This window comes from Engystomops pustulosus, chromosome 3 (genome assembly GCF_040894005.1).
Source record: "Engystomops pustulosus chromosome 3, aEngPut4.maternal, whole genome shotgun sequence".
Lineage (NCBI taxonomy): Eukaryota > Metazoa > Chordata > Amphibia > Anura > Leptodactylidae > Engystomops > Engystomops pustulosus.
The window spans coordinates 207,599,779-207,617,906 of NC_092413.1; the positions used below are offsets into that span (position 1 = coordinate 207,599,779).

The 18,128-nt window shown below is 40.9% G+C and overlaps 1 protein-coding gene across 1 annotated transcript in view; it reads right to left on the reverse strand.

The window, feature by feature from the left end:
- FKBP1B (FKBP prolyl isomerase 1B) overlaps positions 1–18,128 on the reverse strand; it is a 38,722-nt gene that overhangs the window by 725 nt on the left and 19,869 nt on the right. Inside the window, exon 3 of the mRNA XM_072143682.1 lies at positions 2,145–2,257. Coding sequence (XP_071999783.1) covers positions 2,145–2,257 — 113 coding nt within the window. The remainder of the gene's footprint in view (positions 1–2,144; positions 2,258–18,128) is intronic.

An 18,128-nucleotide genomic window follows, 5' to 3' on the forward strand; every position in this document is an offset into this window, starting at 1 on the left:
TCTTATTATTTTTGGAAAAATATGCAAATAAGTTTTCCAGCATGGGATAAGGATAACCACGCCTCTTTTAGCTAATTTGTAAGGAAGCTTCCTTGATATCAAGCATGACCTACAAGAAGCCTAATGACATGATTTGGTATTAAGCCAAACCAGTATATCTATTCCAGAAGGAACAGACTCCCAACTGTAGATAGCACTGGTTGGGCCTCCTCACTACAACATAGGGAACTGGTTTGGCTGAGTGAGAGGCTTTCGACTAGGGTTGGGAAGTAAAAGTTCTCCTTACAGAGACTGCCAATTAATTTTTTGAGAATTTTTTTCTTACTTTTGTTTCCTCAATTAGAGTTCAGTCTGCACAAAAGGAATTTTTTTTGGCCTTGACTGGTCTTACTCCATCAGGCCATGATAGCTCTCTTTGAACCCCCATCCTTTCATTCCCCTCTTTCTGTTTTAAAAATCCTGAAATATTCCAGCATTTATACCAGAAAACACATAAGGCAGATTTACTGTGTGGACTGAGACTAGTTAATTACAGTTATCTTATTATTATAATAGGACAACTCTGCTCCAGTCTACACAGCAAAGTTGAATCATAAACTGCCAAAAACTGCAAAATCCAGCCTTTTGTCCGTGTGACATTGTAAACCTGAAATTTTTTAAGTTTATATCATGGGTAGACTGGAAGTTCACCAGAGTTATTTTTGTAAGATAATGAGATATAGATGATATACCGTAGATATATTATGTATAGACTAATACCAATTAATCAGAGTTATCTCTATAAGTTAAGGAGATAGTTCTAGTGAATTTGACCCGATCTATACATAAAAAATACTCTGAAATATTCCAGTTTTCAAATTCACACAAAATAGCCGAACATTTCCTGCTTTGTGCAGTTTATGTTTGAGCTTTGCTGTGTGCACTGGGACAGGTCTGCTGAATAGACTTTAGGCTGACAATTTTGTTTCAATCTATCTAGTAGACCTATGCAGAGTTGTCATCATCTTTTAAGGCGATAACCCTCATGAACTTGTCCCAGTCTACATGTAAAAAAACACTCTAAAATATTCCAGCTAAAACACAATAGAATAAACCTTCCTATTTTTGCAATTAACGTTTGAGCTTTGTTGTGTAGAATGAGACAGTACTTCTCTATAGACTTAAAAAAAATAGGCATCATATTGTGTGCGCTACATTGTAAAACTGGAATATTTTATTAGAGTGTGACAAATTCATTGTAGTTATTTCTTTAACATAAAGAGATGACTCTAATCAATGAGTTCCAATATACACAGCAGAGGAGTTACAATATACACAGCAGACATGTCCCAGTCTACACAGAAAAGCTGAAAAATAAACTACAGGAAAAGACAAATGTCAACACCTTGTGTGTGTGTAATACTGGAATATTTCAGTATATCATGATTTTTAATATGTATAGACTGGGAAAAAAACATAAAGAGATGACTGGTGAATTTGTTCCAGTCTACACAGCAAAGCTGAAAAATAAACTGCAGAGATTTCAGGTGTAAAAACGGGAAAAATTTGGGATTTTTGTAAATGGGTGGTTACATTGATGGTGTTTACAATAAAAAGCATATACTGTACAAGTAGTTCTAGACAGTGGTGTTTTAAAACCCTAGTACGAATTAGAGAATATTCCCCTCCCCAACTATTCTTAAATGACTAGTGGTACAGATAAAGAAATCTGCTGGCCTTTCTATAATAAGTATCCGAGCCGCCAGTCATCCATGAATCACAGGCTGCTTATATTAGCAGGAGACGTCCGGGCTATAATGAGGCCGAGATGAAAATACACATAGGGATCACATCAAATATTTTATGTTACAATGTAAAAATAGCAGCATCATTTATATTGGTGCCACATTGGGGACATGACGCCATCTCTGTAGAACCAGGACAAATTACCGTCATCTCACAGCTCAGCAAACACTGAGAATAATTGTGATGCATGAAACCCAAGGGGGCGACGCTGTGTCTGGCCCAGGTGAAATACATTGTATATAATCATGTAATATATTGTTTCCCCATCTCCATGGGTTGTGTCCACTATGGCTATAGGTGGTTATTGCTACAATGTGCTCAGACGCATGAATAGCCACACATATGCAGATCTATCCCACCTGTGCGATGCCATCATCCCATCCTTTAATCACTTCCTGCCGTCCTAACCGAAATTTGAAAGGCTTGTTTCTGTCTCTGGATGAATCAAACTTCTTTCCATTTTGTAGCATACCTGAAACCATAAATTCAGAAAAAATAATTAGGAAAGTTAATTTGTACAAGAACAGGACTTCTATAATACTGCCCCCTATGTACAAGAATATCACTACTATAATACTGCCCCCTATGTACAAGAATATAACTACTATAATACTGCCCCCTATGTACAAGAATATCACTACTATAATACTGCCCCCTATGTACAAGAATATAACTACTATAATACTGCCCCCTATGTACAAGAATATAACTACTATAATACTGCCCCCTATGTACAAGAATATAACTACTATAATACTGTCCCCTATGTACAGGAATATAACTACTATAATACTGCCCCCTATGTACAAGAATATAACTACTATAATACTGCCCCCTATGTACAAGAATATAACTACTATAATACTGCCCCCTATGTACAAGACTATAACTACTGTAATATTGCCCCCTATGTACAAGAATATAACTACTATAATACTGTCCCTATGTACAAGAATATAACTACTATAATACTGCCCCCTATGTACAAGAATATAACTACTATAATATTGCCCCCTATGTACAAGAATATAACTACTATAATACTGCCCCCTATGTACAAGAATATAACTACTATAATATTGCCCCCTATGTACAAGAATATAACTACTATAATACGGCCCCTTATGAACAAGAATATAACTACTATAATACTGCCCCCTATGTACAAGAATATAACTACTATAATACTGCCCCTATGTACAAGAATATAACTACTATAATACTGCCCCCTATGTACAGGGATATAACTACTATAATACTGCCCCATATGAACAAGAATATAACTACTATAATACTGCCCCCTATGTACAGGAAAATAACTACTATAATACTGCCCCCTATGTACAAGAATATAACTACTATAATACTGCCCCTATGTACAGGAATATAACTACTATAATACTGCCCCCTATGTACAAGGATATAACTACTATAATACTGCCCCCTATGTACAGGAATATAACTACTATAATACTGCCCCCTATGTACAGGAATATAACTACTATAATACTGCCCCCTATGTACAGGAATATAACTACTATAATACTGCCTCCTATGTACAAGAATATAACTACTATAATACTGCCCCCTATGTACAAGAATATAACTACTATAATACTGTCCCCTATGTACAAGAATATAACTACTATAATACTGCCCCCTATGTACAAGAATATAATTACTATAATACTGCCCCCTATGTACAGGAATATAACTACTATAATACTGCCCCCTATGTACAAGAATATAATTACTATAATACTGCCCCCTATGTACAGGAATATAACTACTATAATACTGCCCCCTATGTACAGGGATATAACTACTATAATACTGCCGCATATGAACAAGAATATAACTACTATAATACTGCCCCCCATGTACAGGAATATAACTACTATAATACTGCCCCCCATGTACAGGAATATAACTACTATAATACTGCCCCCTATGTACAAGAATATAACTACTATAATACTGCCCCCTATGTACAGGAATATAACTACTATAATACTGCCCCCTATGTACAAGAATATAACTACTATAATACTGCCCCCTATGTACAGGAATATAACTACTATAATACTGCCCCCTATGTACAGGAATATAACTACTATAATACTGCCCCCTATGTACAGGAATATAACTACTATAATACTGCCCCCTATGTACAGGAATATAACTACTATAATACTGCCCCTATGTACAAGAATATAACTACTATAATACTGCCCCCTATGTACAGGAATATAACTACTATAATACTGCCCCCTATGTACAAGAATATAACTACTATAATACTGCCCCCTATGTACAAGAATAGAACTACTATAATACTGCCCCCTATGTACAAGAATATAACTACTATAATACTGCCCCCTATGTACAAGAATATAACTACTATAATACTGCCCCCTATGTACAAGAATATAACTACTATAATACTGCCCCCTATGTACAGGAATATAACTACTATAATACTGCCCCCTATGTACAAGAATATAACTACTATAATACTGCCCCCTATGTACAGGAATATAACTACTATAATACTGCCCCCTATGTACAAGAATATAACTACTATAATACTGCCCCCTATGTACAAGAATATACAATTGTCAGTGAAATATCTTAGGTATAAACATATACTGTAATGTTAGTTTATCCCAGTGGGTGGCGTCATACATCACTACTGGTGATCAGACATAACCTGCTGTTTATCATGGAGGGGGGGCAGTATATTTTAGGAAGGGGGATAAATTACATTTAGCCTGCAATAAGGTTTACAATGGAAGACATAACAATATCCATCATTGTGTGTGTCACATTTTCCGATGCCTCTGGTTCCTGTCATCCACTTGTAGCGGTGGCAGGACACTACGGTCCTATAGATCTGACAGTCAGTCCGGAGAAGAAAGCCAGACGAGATCTTCCTGAATAACACAGACAATCAACTTTCCATCCAGGAAATCCACCAAAACGGTCCAGTTACCGTAACCGGCAAATTATGAGCTCAGGATTTGCGGAGGACAATTAGTAGATAGAACCGTGTGAATTATTCTGGTTTTTCCTGGTGTCCTGCTACAGAACCCATCATTACATCTGACAAACACCTGCAAAGCATTGGGTAATGAGATGTGTCCTCACACTGCTGTGCTCATAGCTCTGTGCAATTCTTTCTCCACAGTGCCTCTGAATATTCAACCAAAAGCCTGTTATAGGTCTTACTCAGACTGGAGAGTCTGTGGAGCAGTTCAATGCAGAGATGTAAGGACACAGCAGAGCAGTGTGCAGAGAGAGCACAGCAGTGTCAGGACATGCCCCTAAGTGCACTTGGAGTAGCTATATTTGTGCAATATAAATCCACCTAATAAGCCTGCTTCTCCTATAAAATCCCAAGAAACAATGGTTGAGTACCGTATTTTTCAGACTATAAGGCGCACAAAAAATCCTTTGATTTTCTCAGAAATCAAAGGTGCGCCTTATAGTCCAGTGCGCCTTATATATGAACCGTACTTACAGACAACAGCTGCCTTGAACTGTGCACAGGTATGCCACCTGCTGGTCATTCATCCTTATAATCAGGTGTGCCTTATAATCCGGTGCACCTTATATATGAACCGTACTTACAGACAACAGCTGCCTTGTACTGTGCACAGGTATGCCACCTGCTGGTCATTCATCCTTATAATCAGGTGCGCCTTATAATCCGGTGCACCTTATATATGAACCTAGAGGTTTTAGCAGGCATTTATTGATGGTGCGCCTTATACTCCGGTGCACCTTATAGTCTGTAAATACTGTTACAGAACAATACTGTTACAGAACAGTCTTACAAGAGGCAATGAGCTTAATGGTTACTGAGTCGATGAGGCACCGATACCTTCACCTCTGTAGCCTCCTTATCTACCTCTATATATCCTCCGAGCACCTGGCCTCATATTTTTTTAAAAATGGCCGACCAGATACAGATAATCTTGTATACAATTCCTTCTCAATTTACACATCCATTTAATTCTTTCCGTTTTCAGCTCCTGACTACGACTACGTATCTGCTTAAAAAAAAATCTTATTTTGACCTAAACTATGTCTATGCCCAGCCTATATTTATGCTCTAGTCTGCATAAAGTGACATACATGGGACCTCCGCTCACCCCCTATCCCCATATCCTCTGTCAGCAGTTTTGATCAAAAAAAAAAAGTGCACTAGGGGCGTATCCTCACACTGCTGTGCTCTAAGATTTCTGTGCTGAATTGCTCCATAGCCCCTTGGATCTGCTCTGAGTATGGTAAATGTTGTAATTATTCTTCCTGCATAGTAAAGCAAAACACAGAAGCAGATATAAGCGGAGGACTAAGAGCACAGCAGGGTTAGGACATACCCCTAGTAAGCTTCCCTTTACATTTTATACTTGATGAAACATATAGACAACTGCCAACTCCATTCTCCGGCCTCTTATATCTATTCCTTACTACTTATCGATGGTCAACTCATATGGGAAACCGTTTTCTACCCGAATTCTTTACGTACGTAGAGCTATATGTGGAGGACGATATATGAAAAATGTGTGTCCTCAGGTCATCAGCAGAACTGGAGATTTTTTTCTATTATTAGCCTGAAATACAGAAAACGCCACCCATGATAGATGAGGAATCGGGATCGTTCTTCGCGCCAAGTAGCCGAGTCATCACATTGGAGCCATGACTGATAGATGAGTCTCGTGCGGCTGCCAGCCAAATACAATCAACAACACAGTATCCTGCTCCCGCTCTTCCCCTCCGGAGTCTTATTGGAAGTGACAAGTAAATATCAGATCTGGATTTTGTCCTGCTGGAACACAAGGTGTGGATATAACAGGCCGGGACATAAGATCCTTAAAGGAACACTCCATCCACAGCTAATTCATTGGATAACACATGATGCAGGGCCAGAAAGGGAGGAGCAGGACTCATTCTTACTGTATTCCTAGAACTTAGAGTCCTGCTCCTCCCCTCAGGCCCTGCATAAGGTGTCAACTGTGGCTGGAGTGTTCCTTTAAGTGTTGGTGACCTGATATATGCTAAAAATTACAAAAAATAGCTGCAATTGGTTCTTCTTCTGTGCCTCAATGAGTTCTCAGTAAGGGGGGGCATAAGATAGGGCGGCTAAAAATAGCCAAGGAGCGCCAAGGAATTCACCGTCTGGGAATGTGTCGGGGGCTTACAACCACTCGGGCGACCGCGCTGTGTCTACTTATCAGGACCACAGCTGTCCAGGCCGGTGTGATGAGTGAGACCCCAAAGACAAGTGCTGTTATCCCACAGGGGATGGGAAGACAATGATCCCAATATGCAATTAGGCAACAATTGGTATTAAACAGACGTTAGTCTGAAGTGTTGATAGCACCGACTTCGAAACGAGTTAAAATATGAGAATTTTAATGTTTTATATGGTAAATGATGGCAAAAAAGTAAGAATATATGGCTGTGCAGCAATAAGGTCTTGCTTTATGACCCCTATTCCAAGATGGCCACTTTACTTAAAAGTTTTATGTAATGTGGGGGGGAAGGATGTTATATAACATGGAAACATACATCTATTAGGTGTTCTGTTCCATGTTCTTGATATGTAAAGTCAAGCCCCTTGGTTTAGAAATGCGTTTTACCTCCTCAGCTGCCATTCCTGACCCTTAAATTGGCCGCAGGTGGACGGTCATGTGGTCTCTAACTGTCCATGCCCAATCTGTGTAAGCTCTACCTTCCTGGACCTTAGAGAAGACCTGTCACCAGAATGTTACTCCTCACACCAGTAATACCTGCTAGTAAAGGATAAAAGTCCTCCCCAAATCACCTTAAAATGAACTGCCACTGAGGTACTGTACCTTAATAACAGCCGTTTTTTCTAATATGCAAATGAGCATAAATGAGTCAACTTCTGAAGCGAAGAACCATGCTGCCAGTAAGCCACGCCTCCTTCTTTTGATTGACAGCTAAGTGTCTCTTCAAATCTTGGCCTGAACAGACAGGAAGTCTTCTCCCTATCCACTTCCTGTCCTTACCAGATTACAGTCCCCCTCACTGAATTAAGTATTTAGCACTGTGTGGGAAACTGTAGATATTCTCACCCTTTCACCCACCCTATGATGGGTGGAGCCAGGTGGCGATGTGTAAAGCACACACAAGTTGGCAGAGAAACACAGAAAAAGTCCGAAAAAGTATGGGGAATGGTTTTAATGGCGGAAGGAGACAGATTTAAGCTGGGACGCCTGCACTGCAGTTTTCAACAAAGGCACTGTGATGTTAGGTTACCTTTAAGCTTGTATTCATGAATAACTATGATATGGTCCTGGAAGGTATACTGGTCATGGACAGTAAGGATCACATGACCCTCCATCTCCGGCCATTTTATGGACAGGGATGGTAGCTGATGAGGTTAAAGACATTTCTGAACCAGAAGGCTTGTCTCTACAATTCAAGAAAGCGGATCAAAAACTTGAATAAAAGGGGTTTTCCCATGAACGCAAGTTAGGCCTTATCCACGGGATGGGGCCTAACTTGCCGATCAGTACGGTTCTCAGTGATAAGTGATGAGACCCCCACAGATCACGTAAATGAGGGGTCTGATGGGGTCCTACGTACCTCTGTTGTACCCCTCATCTCTCCGTCAGACTAATGGAGCAGACGGACGATCATGACCGTTCTGCTCCATTAATCTCTATGGAGCTGATGGAAATTGCCGATTGCCGCGCTCCATTAGTCTGACGGAGCAACGAGGGGTCCGTTTTTTGTGATCTGTGGGTGGTCTCAGCACTGAGACCCCCCACTGATCAGCAAGTAAGGCTCTATCCTGTGGATAGGGTCTAACTTGCATTAGTGTGAAAACCCCTTTAAGGTGGCCAACCCATTTAAGTAAGTGAATGGGATTTATCAAATGTATCTAAAACTTATATGAAGAGATCGGCAGAATGGATAGAGACCAGTCTTACACAAGGCAATCAGCTTAATGGTTACAGAGGAGAACATGAGGCACTGAACTTCATGGTTATTGAATCACTGAATAAGGGCAGAGCTTACAGGGACATAAGATGGGGAGGAGGACACCACCAGTAACCATTGAGTTTAATCCTCTTACAAGTGTGTACCGGTCTCACAACTCTATGACAATAATGTTTATCAGTCGTTCTCTAAATGACTTCACCATACGATGGGATGATGTTCCACTGCTTGTTCCTGGCTGTTCCTGCTCTTATGTCCATGAGATAACAGATTCAGCCAAATAAGATTAATTCAGTGGTTACTTTTCCCGAATTTAATAATCCTACTCTAACCGTCTCTAGGAAATGAGCATCATAGACGCTAACGTAATTGCACAGCACTTAGGCGAGTCCGAGGGGAGAGTGTGACATCAACACTAGTAATGGGATCTCAGACCGTTTACAGGATACAGCCAAATGTTATTAGAAAAATCATTTGTTGGAGAATGGGTTTTTTTTTTGGAGGAAAAAGTTTTTGAAACTTTTTAATGCACATATTGTGGTAGAGGTGACGACTGGAGAAAGGAGTGAGGGGTCTAATGCACTAAAGGTTATAAGAAAAATGGATTTTCGAAATGTTTAAAGGATATCTACCACCAGGATGAAGAATTGTACACCAAGCATACTGACATACTGGTGTGTGCCAGCTCTCTTATGCCCTTGTTTCTAAGAAAAAGGCCCGAGGGGCTCCAAATTCCATTAACACATATGGAGCCCAGAGTTCCTCAGGCTCATTTGCATAATTTTAAAAGCCTTTTTTTGTAAAAACAAGGTCGTAGGAAGCTAAAAGAAGAGCAGATCCTGCCAGAGGGGGCGCACACCTGTATGTCAGTGTGCTTGGTTTACAATCCTTCATCCTGGTGATAGATTTCCTTTAACTATCTTTATATATATATATATATATATATATATATACTATATATATATATATATATATATATATATATATATATATATATATGTAGGAAGTGGCTGTAGGAGATCTCACTGATGAGGAGTGGGCAGAAGTGATGGAATCAACAGCGATATTATATACTGAATGTAGTGTAGAGGCGTCACAATTGTCTCTGTGCTGCTCTGGAAGATGGGACTAAGGCTGCATTCACACTACAGTATACACACTGCCGATATACGTCCCTCATACACTTCTATGTGCTTTGTGGGTTCGTGTTCAGCAAAAGGGCCTTAGGTGACCCCAAATTATGTGTGTTGTGATGTGTGGGGGGATTGGATATACCCCAGCCAGAACAGTTACCCTTAGCCAAGGACAGACAAGGATTCTATAACGAGGTAACGGCTTGATACTGAGCCACCGAATGTAAGAGGTGAAGAAATTGATGAACGGGACCATTAGCATGGAATTAAAGGTTTATCGGAAACAGGGCTCCTGGAAGAAATTGGAGAATCAGTGTAATAAGTGGATCAACATGCCAGGACTGGCTTCCCCGGGTACGATTCAGACCTGGAGGGCTACAGGGGTATGAGATGCTAGCAAAAAGGTGGCCATGATATGCATGTGTGGAATGGAAGAATGATGAATGTATGGTGTATAGGATTCATTCTAACCCTATGTACAACAATACAACTACTATAATACTGCCCCCTGTCAAGTTCTGCCCTTGTTCACACAACCTCAGGTTATCTAATTACTGCTAAAAGTCACAGAGTGAGCTCAGAAGAAATCAGATCAAGACAACGTATGGTATAATAACTCAATCTCTGCAAACTGATCCCATGAAAGGCTGGGCAGATGTGGCAAACTTTATTCACGTCACAAAGGATTTTACAGAAACCTTCAGTGGCCTGGACCTGGGCTTGTTTAGTTAAAATACTGCCCCTATGTACAAGAATATAACTACTATAATACTGCCCCCTATGTACCGGACTATAACTACTATAATACTGCCCCCTATGTACAAGAATATAACTACTATAATACTACCCCCTATGTACAAGAATATAACTACTATAATACTGCCCCCTATGTACAAGAATATAACTACTATAATACTGCCCTCTATGTACAAGAATATAACTACTATAATACTGCCTCCTATGTATAAGAATATAACTACTATAATACTGCCCCCTATGTACAAGAATATAACTACTATAATACTGCCCCCTATGTACAAGAATATAACTACTATAATACTGCCCCCTATGTACAAGAATATAACTACTATAATACTGCCCCCTATGTACAAGAATATAACTACTATAATACTGCCCCCTATGTACAAGAATATAACTACTATAATACTGCCCTCTATGTACAAGAATAGAACTACTATAATACTGCCCCCTATGTACAAGAATATAACTACTATAATACTGCCCCTATGTACAAGAATATAACTACTATAATACTGCCCCCTATGTACAAGAATATAACTACTATAATACTGCCCCCTATGTACAAGAATATAACTACTATAATACTGCCCCCTATGTACAAGAATATAACTACTATAATACTGCCCCATATGTACAAGAATATAACTACTATAATACTGCCCCCTATGTACAAGAATATAACTACTATAATACTGCCCCCTATGTGCAAGAATATAACTACTATAATACTGCCTCCTATGTACAAGAATATAACTACTATAATACTGCCCCCTATGTACAAGAATATAACTACTATAATACTGCCCCCTATGTACAATAATACTACTATAATACAGTTGAACCTGTAAAGTAATAGGTTTATTAATTTAATTTATTATTAATTTTCAATATTTTATTATAGACCCCCCCTCCTTTAAGTCCAACTTTTTTTTTAGTAGTTTGGATTCTTTGTACTGTCTAGCAATGAAAATACCATAAGAAAAAAACAGCCAAATTTGGGGGCTTCCAATGGTGTAGATGTGAATGTACTTTTTATACCGTTTGAGGATAAAAAAAAAGGCTTAAAGAAACCCCATTGGACAGCAGGCAGCGGGGGGGGGGGGGGGGACTCTCATGCTGTCTCATTCAATAGGCCTCAGCAGAGGGGGAATATTCGGAGCGAGGGATTTCAGTATGGGAAGTAAGTATGAGGCGCGGTATAATTAGTCGGTGTTCGGCGCTCTTGTAATCTACAGGGGGGTCTGCTCTGAACTCCGCGGCTGGAGAATAATGAGGTACACAGCAAAGGCTCGGAGCAGCGGGACCCAGCATGGAAATCAAAGGCTTTTGTGTGCTCCGCTTACAGGGCGCAGGTTTACCCTACATGGGTTTTTGAATTTTTTTTTCCTCTCCCGTCTTCTGGTAGAATAAAAAGCTTGTAAATTGTTATGCTGATTGTGTGGTTTAAGAAAGCGGAGAACGCAAGGCGGTGCGGCGCGTGGGGGCGGCTCCGACACACATCCAGAAAACATTCACCGGAGAAGGATTGTCGCCCAACTTTTACAAAAAACAATACAACGGAGGACAAAACTAATTACATTTTTTTAAAAAAAACTTGGGCCAATTTAGTGGAAAATGGGGGTCATTTACTAAGGGCCCGATTCGTGTTTTCCCGACATGTTACCCGAATATTTCTGATTTGTGACGATTATCCCTGAATTGTCCCGGGATTTTGGCGCACGCGATCGGATTGTGGCGCATCGGCGCCAGCATGCACGCGACAGAAATCGGGGGGGGGGGAGGGGGGGTAGCGTGGCTAAACAAAAACCCGACGGATTCGGAAAAACCGGCGCGTTTAAAAAAAAAAAAAAAAAGTGTCGCAGGACTCGCGCTTACCTTTACCAGGAATAGGCCGGTGAACTTCAGTGCATTCCGGCGGGCCTCGGGGAACTTCAGCGTAGCAGCGCCACCTTGTGGACGTCGGAGGAACTACCTTAGTGAATCCCGGCCGGACCCGAATCCACCGCAGAGAACGCGCCGCTGGATCGCGAATGGACCGGGTAAGTAAATCTGCCCCAATGTGTTCTAAATCATCACGGCTCGGTAACCCCTTCCACCAAAAAACTGGGACATATCCCAAAAAGTTAGAGTATGGTTGTTGTGTCCATGTGATCCCCTACGAGGAAGGTGCCTGGGATATTTCATCATAGGGTCCTGTTTGTCTTCCTACCATGAACCCTAAAAAATGATCCACAAGGGTGACCACTTTAAAAGGATAGGACACCAATTTGCTTAAAAGGGTTTTCTGAATTAAATTATTTTAGGAAGTACTAAAAAGGACTTTGTACCACTTTTGTCCAGTGTTGCACTTTGGCTCCGATTTCCCGTTTGGCCATGGAAGTCACCTGACCACTATAGCCAATCAGAGGCTTAGCAGTCATGTGCCGTATAGAAGGCTGAGCTGCCGTTACAGGGTGCAGAGAGGAACTGCTCTAGTTGCACATGACAACCAATCAGAGCCCAGCTTTCATTTTCCAACAGTTGTTTATAAAATTACAGCTGATTGATTTTCATGGACAACTTGAACCTCAGACATTTCTGATAAATCTCCCCCTATGTCCCTGGTTTATCATGATGGAATTTGATAGTAAATTTAATTTAAATATCAACAACTTATTCCATAGCGCTGTACAAAGATTATAATGACTTATACATTCGCTGTATCATTTACTTATCTAAAAAAAAAAAAAGGTGCCAGTCGGAGTAGAGCAAATATCTCAGGAAGACAAACAACCTACAATTGTGTTTTATCTTGAGTGTGGGAGAAAATTGCAAAATTCCCAGAAACACCTGGGGAACGGACAAACTACTGGCAGAGGTTGGTATTAGCCGGGATCCAAACCCACGACAACAGTGAGAGCCACAGAACCCAATTCTTAGGCTACTTAAAAAGAAAATGTGATAGAAAATGAACAGTATAGTAGAATAAAACCAATTTAAAAAGGAAAATAATAAAGTATGATCAAAAAATAAATAAAAATGACTATAAACCAGATATATTTGAAAGTAAAAAATTTTTTTAAACAAAGTAAAAAAATAACAAAATATTCTCATATGTAATATTCTAATCATTAGAAATTAGAAATTAATTTCACATGTTCATCGAAGGACACCGAAAACTATTTTAAGGTAAAATTAGATACTTTTGGTGTTTAGAATAAATCTTTAAATTATAAAAAAATTAATTTCAGACATCACGGAACGCAGAGAGGAAGAGAGGATGGGAAAAAATGAAGAGAATAAATTTGGGTGCAAACTAAAAGGGTTTAAGGAAAATATACAGCTCCGTTATCGATCTTCGGGTCTCGTCTATAACCCAATTTCCGCAAAAAAAATAAGAGAATAATGTGGGTGGCCAGGCTGGTTATGTAGATAGATTGCATGTGGACTCGCGCTGCCAAGCATCACTTGTTATCTATTACCCAAGGTCATGCAGGACACAGGCCAGCTCTGAGCACAGCGCCCTACCGGCCTCCCCCCATCCATATTCATGACCCAAATGTGCCGCTTCCCTGAGATAGAAGCCGTCTATTAGATTTATCATACTAATAAGATGATGTGTAACGGGATTACTCCCGTATATCACCATGCGCCCTGTCCATGTGTAGGATGGAGCGCGGTTTATACAGGCCCGTCTTGGTTTATAATCTGGTAGTAATACAGGCTAAGCGTTCTATTAGAGGTATAGATCACAATCCCAGATGTATACCCCCATGGAAGACTTTGACGTAAGCCAACAGCTGCTCTTCCCTTTATTGTTAAAGGGATTGTGTAGCCCTTTATCCATTTCTAATACTGATCGATATTTAATCGGTTACAGTCTGTCACCCGGGCCACATAATTGAGCTGTGAAATGAAGCTGAGCTGCAGTTCCCCGGTGCCACCACTGTAGAGTTTATGGAGTCTTATTCTTATGACTCCATCCCTGATATAGCTTTTGATTTCGGTAATGGAGTCGGCAGGGTGTATACAGACGACCCCTCCTTTGGACCGGCCAACAGTATCTAAAATGAAAAAAAGGGTTAGACAACCCCTTTAATTCAGTCTAGCTCTGAACTATTTGTAGTGGATGTAGCTGGTATTACAGCTCGGAGGGGCTCAGTCCCATTATAGGACGGAGATGTAATAACACACACAGCCGCTACACAAAGTGGGGATTTAATAATAGGTTTTCAAAATTGCCAAAATCCTGTTGGTCCCCATTGTATTGAGGGGTTTAGTCCCGATTACATACAGGCCTGGAGCCATAAACGTATACACATTGGATGCCTACTGCTTGGTCCATACCCAGATAAATATCACATTTTATTCAGATTTATCACATTACAATTCGGTTTCTCATGACAAAAATAACCAGGAGGTGGGTCGGCAACTTCTGGAGATGTATCTTGTAGACAGTTCTGAAGAGGGAAGGACAATCTGGGGTATGATATTACCATAGTTAAAGTTTGTGAAGCTCAAGGGACTGGGATAGCAAAAAAACTAATAAAGCATACTCAACCTTACTCCAGCTTCATGTGTTAGCCAACACTTCTGGTTGGGATGGAAATGTCGGTGGTCAATCGGTGGCCCTAGTGCAGCGGTGGCGAACCTTTTAGAGCCCAAGTGCCCAAACTGCAACCCAAATGGAAAATTTGCATCATTTTAGCTTCTTTCCAGTGTCCCTCTGTATACCTGTAGGGGCCAGCAGGAGGTCCTCCAAAAATTATTTGACCCTGTGTAATTCTCCCTCTTCCTACAGTCCCAAGTGGGTAGTAAGTATCAAAATATCATTGAAAGCAGCATCTTTTAAGTTGCTTGGAACTGCAGGAAGATTCTTTGAGTCCTGTCTGGTGTGCTGGGGTGATGGCCCGGGTGCCCACAGAAATGGGGCCGCCTCTGGCACTAGTGCCCTAGTGTGTTCTGGTGATGTGAAACAGGTGACTTACTGGGTTGACATAAGGACCACTGGCCTACATATATGTTAAAATTGGAGATTATTTTGGAGTCAATCACTAGGATCCATATCTTATATAGAAATGTCCCGTAAGACCTATTTGTTGACTCTATGTCCTGCGTCTACAATGAGGACTCTGAAGATTACATAGTGGATGTGTACTTCCACAAATAGGTGATAAACGTCTGATTGCTGTGGGTCCAACTACTAGGATGTCCAAGGATCACTGGTCCCACACTCCCAAATTTAAATAGAGTGATGGTGAAGCTCAATCTTCTAACTATCTTCATAAGTCCCACAGTCTTTTAAGAGAGAGCAACACATGCATGTGGGACCCCTGTTCTGGTGGTGAACCCCCTATTATCAGACACTTATATCATCAGTCCACAAGATGGGTTAGATCAAGATTATGGGAAAACTTCCTTAGGGAACCGATCATGTCAAGCTTCAGTCAAATAAAAAATGAGTAATAAATTAAACAAACCCCCGAAAAATAAAGAATTATTTCAATTTCTGGTGAATTACAATGGATCAAAGCCAAAAACCCCATCCGATACCAACTGTTTGCCCAACCCTAGTTCCATTCATTTAAGGTTTCCCCAACCTTAAATGTGCAAGGATGAGGAAGAGGCCAAACCAACAATGACAGGGGTGCCTGTACACCAAAAATCAGGGTGCCATGGAGATATATCAGTCCATAGCATACATATATGGACCATACCATGTAAGGTGGACCATACATCCCTAGGGACTCTATACTTATGGGGGTTGTGAATATCTACATTGCAACAGAGGTGATCACCACAAATGTTCTACCGAATTGCATTTTAGGATTGGGGATAAGATGTCGATCAACAAAAGTCTGATCACAGGGATCTTCACTGATCATAAGGGTGATGGTCATTGATGGGAGCAGTGGTCATGCAGGTGTATTGCATTACATTCATTGCTATGGTACTGTTGAAAAGAAGTCAAATGTAGTACACGGCTACCTCCATAGCTCCAAGGTGGTCCTACATTAAGCTATGGAAAGGTTATAAGATGGCCTAACCCCTTGAAGTCATTGGGAGCCATTAATCAGGACTGACAAACAGCGTAGAAGCCCTGAAATAGTCGCAATTCCTTGTGAACCGTCAGGAATTGCAATTATTTCTCCCTTTGTGCCACCTTCACACCAAATGGGCCTGGAGATGTTTTAAGGGAGGTGAGCTTCGTGGTGAAGTGGACCACACTCCAGGTAATAGCCCAATTCAATGCCAGGCTCTACACCCACAGGTTACACAATGTGCCCAACGGTTGGCAAATGCCCCCCATTGACTATCTCAGACCCAAGGAATCAGACATGGGTTATATTTGATTGACTAATCCATATAGGCTGAATTCAAGGGTACGGGGCTGAGCCGCAATACCAGGCACACACTGTGGGTAAGGGTGGCGCTGTTTCAGAAGTTATACCACCCGGTTGATAATAAAGTGTGGATGCGCATACAGGATTTTTCTACCCAGTACAACAATATGTTCCATAAATAGAAACAAATTCAACCTATACATCCCAGCTGTAAAATTATCCGTACTCATTATGTCTATTAATTTTCGAAAAGATCATTTGGGATCCGGTTCTGAGCCATAAACCCAAAGCCGCTAATTAACAGTAATGCATTTTCTCTTCCAGCGGGATTTGAGAGCGTAATGTTAATATAATAACATATGCCAAGACACGCCGAGCAGTGTGTGGGTTACAGCTCTGGAGCGAGGGGGGAATGGCGGAGAACAATGGCACAGTCTGCTGGTGGCTGTCACTCTAAAGCGCTCCGACGTCACACAGACCCACATAATTGTTAGTCACTGAGCAAGTAGGTGTATGTCGTATGGAGGGAGACAAATGGTGCAGCTAACCGATAATCCTACAGATTTCTCCACACAACCCCTTCACTGCTGTCTTGTATAGAACTTCCCAGCCGACGGCAAAACAACAACGTCTAACCAGGTCCTACATGGATAGGAACCTCCTGAATATATGTCCATAGGGCGATGATGGGTAAAGGGGTTGCCCAAAATAGCAATCATTACCTATCCACATGAGAGAAGGTAGAGGGGCCTATCAACCTCACGATACAATAAGGAGAGGGAGTGTCTACCATTCACATGAGACAAGGTAGAGGGGGTAGAGGTGCCTGGAAAAGGGGCCATATAGACCTCACGATACAAGAAGGAGAGGGAGTGTCTACTATCGGGGCCCCTACCAATCACATGATACAAGGTGGAGAAGGAGTGTCTACTATTAGGGCCCCTTCCAATCACACGATACAAGGTGGAGAAGGAGTGTCTACTATTAGGGCCCCTTCCAATCACACGATACAAGGTGGAGAAGGAGTGTCTACTATTAGGGCCCCTTCCAATCACATGATACAAGGTGGAGAAGGAGTGTCTACTATTAGGGCCCCTTCCAATCACACGATACAAGGTAGAGGGAGTGTCTACTATCGGGGCCCCTTCCA